This window comes from Meleagris gallopavo, chromosome 2 (assembly GCF_000146605.3).
Source record: "Meleagris gallopavo isolate NT-WF06-2002-E0010 breed Aviagen turkey brand Nicholas breeding stock chromosome 2, Turkey_5.1, whole genome shotgun sequence".
NCBI lineage: Eukaryota > Metazoa > Chordata > Aves > Galliformes > Phasianidae > Meleagris > Meleagris gallopavo.
Window position 1 is genome coordinate 39,643,222 of NC_015012.2, and position 7,031 is coordinate 39,650,252.

General features: G+C 42.4%; 1 protein-coding gene across 1 annotated transcript; it reads right to left on the reverse strand.

Annotated features, from left to right (window-relative positions):
• Window positions 1–267: 267 nt before the first annotated feature.
• Window positions 268–7,025, reverse strand: C2H1orf131 (chromosome 2 C1orf131 homolog). Its single transcript, XM_010707032.2, has 6 exons — window positions 6,993–7,025; window positions 4,251–4,307; window positions 3,042–3,137; window positions 2,260–2,346; window positions 1,242–1,291; window positions 268–602 (listed from the first exon to the last, which is right to left on the reverse strand). The coding sequence occupies exons 3-6, from the start codon at window positions 3,054–3,056 to the stop codon at window positions 473–475; spliced, it is 282 nt and encodes a 93-aa protein (XP_010705334.1). The 5' UTR covers window positions 3,057–3,137; window positions 4,251–4,307; window positions 6,993–7,025; the 3' UTR covers window positions 268–472.
• Window positions 7,026–7,031: the final 6 nt, after the last annotated feature.

Here is a 7,031-nt window from a genome sequence, read left to right on the forward strand (position 1 = left end):
GAAAACTGTTTTGTAGTTCCACTCTTCACTAACAACTCAGATGAACACAGAAACAGATGTATGCCTGATATGTCTTTAAGAACACCTACTTCAGTTTCAGAGCAAATAAGGTACAGCTTTTGCCATATTTCTTCCAGATGAAAGCAAAGAGCTATACATTTTAATATATAATTCACTAGGTGGATTAATTTTTCACTTAGCAGCAATAAGTTAATTCTAGAAAGTAAAACGCTTTCTTTAGTGCATATAAAAACAGGCCATGTAATCTTAACTATTAAAAAGTCTTTCCTTTATTTATAAAATGGTAAATTGTCATATTCTCCCAAGAATAGGAGATAGAAAACCCTGCAAGAAAAAAATAAGGTAAATGAATTAGGACATGGTGGCAGGGCAAGACTTATGTAAGTCTCTTCTGGTGGCAACAAGAGTTCTGTCTTAATGCTTTTCGTCCATTTCACTTGGTATCATAAGTTCATTTGATAACTTTAGTTGATTTAATTTTCTTTATGTCACCGCTTTGTAGAATCAAGGTTCCGTCTCTGAATTTTCCAACTTGTCCTGCAGGCCAAATGCTGGGCACCGATCTCTTCCTTTTGGCCTTTCTGAAATAGCGGAAACGAAGGAAAATGAATCAAGAGAAACACCGGAAACTCATTAAAACATTCAATACATTGAAAACTATCACCTATTTATGCAGTCAGCATTCGCATTATGGAATACCAAATTACAGCATTGGTCCCAGAACATTTATTACCTGTGCAACTGGTCAAAACTTGCAGCACATTACAGAATGAACTACATTAAAAGAAACATCTGAAAACAAAGATTTTCAGATAAAGAAGATAAAGAGTCTCACATTTCTGCAAGCCTGCTGCACTATAATTAAGAATGTCACTGTACTTTTCAAGCCTCTATCTGCTGTACCTTGTTGTTTTGCAAAAGCTGCTTCTCAGGGCAAATGCTCTGAGTGAATGTCACATCCTGGCTCTCCACATAGGGATTTCCATCCATCCTAGCTGTCATCTTAAAAATGCCAGGGCAGAACTGACATCTTTTCACTTAAGCTGCATAACTAAAGCCTCTGAAACTCCTAAATGTGGAACAAGGTCACCATTTTGTAACAAGAGTTCTGTAGTTTGAGAAATTCACATATGGTATTAAATTGTGCATAGTTACATAGGGATGATAATACACCATCAAGACTATACCAAAGAATCATAACAGCATTAAAACTTTCTCACCTCTCCTTCGAGTCTTTCTTCTTCTTCTTCAGAGAATCACTTTTCTGTACCTGTGTTTAAAGATGCCTATTTTAAGGGCAAAGGAACAGTTTTTTGGCTAACCACCCCCCCCTACACGCACAACATCCAGGCTTTTTTTTTGCTTCACTGAACCAGATGCATGAAAACAGGTTGGGATACCTTTTGATAGGACAAACAATGCAATGCCTCACAAAGCACCATGCACTTCCTGTCACCTTGTGGAAAGCACAGTCCACCCACAACCAAAATGGTACCCCTGCCACTTAACGGCACACAAATCCAGGCACACAAGGGGTACGTGACAGATCTTGAGTCAAAAGATCTACTTAGTAGTAGGCAAGTACATCTAGCTGCCTGACTGAGCACACTGTCAAATGACAGGGTTCGCCTGTGTTTGGTCATATGCTGGGTGTGCTTTAAGCCACATGATAAAGGAAAAATAGGTCCCCTGAAAAAGAAGGTGGCAAAAGACAAGTTGATGGAGCAGAAACCTGCCTGGCAGCCTGCTCCCACCTACAGCACAGGCAGGGAACAGGCTTAGGGCCAGATGGACCACTCTAGAGGATGGATGCAATACAAACCTCACCCTCACTTTAAATAATGAGCAATATCCTAGATGGAATTGCACTGATATAAAACCAGCTGAACATCTGGCTGCCTGTGGTTAGATAAAATGCAACAAACATTAATTGGAGACCAATTTTTTTTCCCTTGAGAAGCATGGAAAAAAACCAGAAAAACTGCTTATTTTGCATCATCAATCTACCGTCCTCCATGGATAGGGCACTGAAACCCACCACCGCACAGTTTGAATTCTGCACCCTTCATACTGCACATGACAAGCTCTGACTGGTGAGATGAGTTGTGCTGGAGTCGAGATCACCTCATGAGAGCAGCAGGTGTCAAACTCAGGCACTCCTCCTGTGCCTGAGGCATTATCAGGCTCTTGGGCTAGATCTTACATGTTGACTTTTTATAGACAAAATGTCACACAAACCTGTCCCTTATCATCATCCTTTGTTGTTTTCTTCACCTTCATTTTCTCCTGGTATTTCTTGTAGTTGATGTGTTCCTTTTTGGGAGGCTGTAATAAAAACCGGGAGTGATACCTCTGCTGAAATTTTCAAATAGATTCAAAAATAGTCACACACTTGCATGGAAAATATTTTTCAGGTGGTGGGTAAGCAGAAGTAATAGTTTATTTCACTTCGGATTAGAGGAAAAGGACTTAAAGGCTGTAAAGCAGATACATAGTAAAAATGTATTTCTTGGTGGGAAGGGATATTTATACAGTGTAACAGATCTACAAGGTTTCCAAAATAACACTGAACCTGGAAAGTCCGTACCCTCTTCCCTACCGTCAAAGAAAACTTAGAAAAACTACGTTTTCCCCCTTTTACACTGCTGGCGATAAATAAAACTGAAAAACTTAATTGTTAAATCACTGGAAAAATTGATCTTTATAAAAGCATGTCTATACTCTTAGCTGTTTAGTTTTGAAAGGTCTGTATAAAAATCAGTAAATGTTGTTTTCCACCCCAATCAGTTCTATTGCACCTAAATATCTCTGATAACACAAAAATATTAATTTTCCAGATGTCTACAGAAAACTGACAAGACTGAACAGAAAATGTAAAAGTAAACATGAGGTGAGAGAAGGGGTGGAGAATGGGATCTTGCACTTTAAAGAAGTGATGCCAAAACCTCACAGTGTTTCTTACACTTTCCCTACATTGCAACAGTTGGGTCACCTCCCAGCACAAAATGAGCAAGAATTACCTTGGCTCCCAGCATGATTGCACGTTCCCGTTCCCATATACGCTGCTCCTGCTTCTCATAGCCAGTGATTCCAAACCTGTGCACTTCCAAACGAGCCTAAAACATCATAGAAAATTGTGAGCATTTTGTAATTGTCCAGTCTGTTGTAAAATAACACTTGACAGACCACAACGAAGTTGTACTCCCAGAGACACCTTAGCTAATATCTGAATTTAGTACGCTATAAAATAATAGAAATGGAGTTTTGTACTATACTGCAGAACAGTTGACCACTGTTCGTCTAATCTCTGGACAGTAAGGACTAACAGAGGGTCAATAAGTGTTTCTGTTCATTTCACAAAAAACTGGATATGTGGGAAGGAGGTGCTTTGCAGAAAAGTGAGTTGTGTTGTGCTGTACATACCAAAACAATAAGACATGCTACTCACAAGACCTAGCATTTACAAAGCACTCCAATTCCTTGGCTGTAAAGCCATTAATTAGTGAGAAACAGACAGGCAGATGGTGAAGTGGTTCATCTACATACATACACATACATAGTTGATACTATACAAGAACATCTTGACAAAACCAGTGGTGAATTCAGAACCCTTTTAGAGGCAGTAGTTAAATCCTCTCTGTTTCCAGCAGTACAGCACTCCACACTGCATCTCCACTGGAAGATCTCACTGGATCACTGCATGATCTCAAGCAGAGATCAGGCACACAATAAAACTCATTTAAATCTGCAAACAAATCTGCAGCTAAGAAGGCCAGCGCTAATTACACTTAGAGAACCAAATGTTAGAACAAAAGGACAAATGGTGAAAAGTAATTTGATGTGTCAAAACTGGATGTCAGATGTTGTTTGTTTTTTTTTTCTTTCCCCATATGAGATCAAAAATTCATAACAAACACTATAGGCCTAAAACACCATATGCAACATTATAGGTACTCACATAGCTTTACACAGCTAACATGCAGTGAACTTCCCCAATTTATCAGTGAAAGATCAGAAAGAAAGGCCAAGGAGCCATAACATGCTCTCTAACACGCTCCTCCTCTAGCACAGCATGCGGCCAAAATTACATATTAGGAAATCCTCACCTGTAAAAGGCAACTTTTTCCAGCAATGCTTCTCAGTATTTCCACTGCAGCTTTTGCAAGCATGTAAATACATGCACGTCTGCACAATGAAGCATTGAGATTAGGTAGATGCTAGTGACTTACTTTTTCGAAGTTAAATTCTTGCTTGTTCACATTTTTCTTTTCAGCCACTGTTCTGGTCTGTGAAGAAAACAAAACATTTAATTGGGTGTCCTGGTGGACGACAGGTTGGCCATGAGCCAGCAGTGTGCCCTCGTGGCCAAAAAGGCCAATGGCATTCTGGGGTGCATTAAAAAGTGCGTGTCCAGCAGATTGAGGGAGGTGACCCTCTCCCTCTACTTTGTCCTGGTAAGGCCTCATCTGGAGTACTGTGTCCAGTTCTGGGCTCCCCAGTACAAAAAAAGACAGGGATCTCTTGGAAAGAGTCCAGCGGAGGGCCACAAAGATGGTGAAGGGCCTGGAGCATCTCCCCTATGAAGAAAGGCTGAGTGAACTGGGTCTGTTTAGCCTTGAGAAAAGACGACTGAGAGGGAACCTGATCCAGGTCTATAAATACCTAAGGTGTGGGGGGCAGAGCGGCGAGGCCAGACTCTTTTCAGCAATGTGTGGAGGCAGGACAAGGGGAAACAGACAGAAACTGCAGCATAGGAAGTTCCGCACAAATGTGTGCAAGAAATTCTTTACAGTGAGGGTGACGGAGCACTGGAACGGCTGCCCAGGGGGGTTGTGGAGTCTCCTTCTCTAGAGATAATCAAGACCCGCCTGGACACCTACTTGTGTGACCTGGTGTAGGGAACCTGCTTTGGCAGGGGAGTTGGACTCGATGATCTCTGGAGGTCCCTTCCAACCCCTACAATTCTGTGATTCTGTGAATATAATAAATAAAACCAATTTGAAAGCAGTGAAATGCCAAAATAGGTGGCAAGGAAGAGTATGAAACCTTCCAGACACAACTTTTTTCAGCTTTCTCTTTTAATAAATCAAAGTAAGAAGGTCTCAATAGCATTTTAAATATGAAGATATTATAAGGTCGTATTGGAATGGCCTTGCAAAATTTACAGGATGCCATTATATCACAGAACATATATAGCTTTGTTCTGCACTTCACTGTCTACACTATTAGCTAATGCTTTCCAAGAGTTCCATAAATCAGATAAAAACCAGACAAAATAATAAATTCAATTAATTTTTATAATTTCAAGTTTAAATGACGTTTTAAAAAGTGCTACACACAAGCTATGCATCACGCCTACTTCCATTTCAAAATCTGTACCAAAACTGCTACAGCAGGATACAATGTGAACTTGAAGTTATTTTGCTTTGGACTTGGAGAGGTAACTTTGTGTGCAACACTCAGTACAAAGTTCCTTTTGCTCTCTAGAGTGTTTAGTCACATCCAGCCATGGGCTCAGGCTACATCAAAGTACAGCTTCCCTCTGTATACACCAAAGCCAGATGTCTTCTAGCTCTGCAAAGCTGCATGTAGTCTGGCAATCTATATCATAGTGAAAACTGGTTGCCTACAGAGCATTTCATTAACAGGCCTAACAGGTCTGGTTTTACAGGCAGAAAAACATACAAACAAAAAAGCTACAAAGCTGACCCATGGTAAACCTCTGTCCACTGTGGAAGGCATGGCAGCTTCCAGCCAGGCCCATAGAATCATAGACTTGCTCAGATTGTAAAAGACCTTCAAGATCACCTTTCTCTTCATGCCCCAGCTTTTGGTAGCATGAGGACACTGGGTGCCCACAAACCAACCAGGAACCTGAGACCTAATGCCTACAAGACACTCCCTCCATAAGATAATCAGTGCGAGCCCCGCAAGGTGCTCCTTGCTTGTCAGTGGCCTGCAGGCCCCTCACACCCACCTGTCCTCAAGGTGAGGGCAACACATGAAACACTGAGGCAGAGGAACAGTTAAGAGGCCTTTCTGCCTGTTTCATTTGTAGGATACTGCTAGAGCTTTAAGCCTTGTCTTTAGCTTGAAGTAATAAACACGTTTATGTAAAAGCATAGCCACTGGCAAGCTGGTGAACTGGCAAGCTGGATGATTATGTTTCATACTGTATTGGCAGCCACATGGATGGGTTTATTTATGTTGCTGGGATTTACTTTTCTGTTTCCAATGCATAATACTTAATCAGAGATTTTTTGAAATCAGAAGAAAAAGCCATTGGTCACAGAATCCTAACTGTTGGAAAAGGCCACTAAGACAGCCTAGCCCTACCACCAACCCACGCCCACCATGCCCACTAACCAAGTCCCTCAGTGCCACAGGCCACATGTTTCCTCAACACCTCTAAGGATGGTGACTCTATCACCTCCCTGGGTAGCCCCTTCCAGTGCCTCACTGAGGCTCTTTCTGAGTGGAAAATTTTCCTAATATCTGACCTGAACCTCCTCTGCCACAATCATTACCTGTCAGACTGCACTTACCCCTGTTTCAACCTGCCAGCAGGGCTGGCTGTCATTAGCTGGGCATCCGGGGAGGGATCTGGGACTTGTAGGCACCTGTACTGGTGGAGAGGAGATGCTTGCAGCAGGAGTTACTGCATTATGGTGGTAGAGGGCAGAGACAACAAAACCAGGCGAGCACCTAGGGATCTTGCTTGCCTTCTGCTGTACCCAGAAAGGCGCACCCCAGTCCCTCAATGTAAAATCTCTGGCGTGGCTTGAGGGGAGGGGGGAAAAAATAAAAAAATCCGTGCTTTAAAGAACTTCCATCACCCACGCTCTCGTTTAACAGAGAGCGGCACATTTTTGTCGATAGCTGAGGTTTTCTCATTTTGCAGCAGCACCGACAGAGGAGGGCAGTTTTGGGACGGAGCCCCCAGCCCAGAGGGTTCCCCGTCCCGGCTCTACCTGGGTGCCGCCGCCGGGCGCCGCCGGAGCGGGGTCGGG

Bases quoted from the DNA above. Each gene is read 5' to 3' on its own strand.
- C2H1orf131 (XM_010707032.2), bottom strand. The intron at 1,292-2,259 runs GTTTGTGTGACA...CTTTAAACACAG, and splicing joins AGGATGATGATAAGGGACAG to GTACAGAAAAGTGATTCTCT. The intron at 603-1,241 runs GTGAGAAAGTTT...CCGCTATTTCAG, and splicing joins AAGAAAGACTCGAAGGAGAG to AAAGGCCAAAAGGAAGAGAT.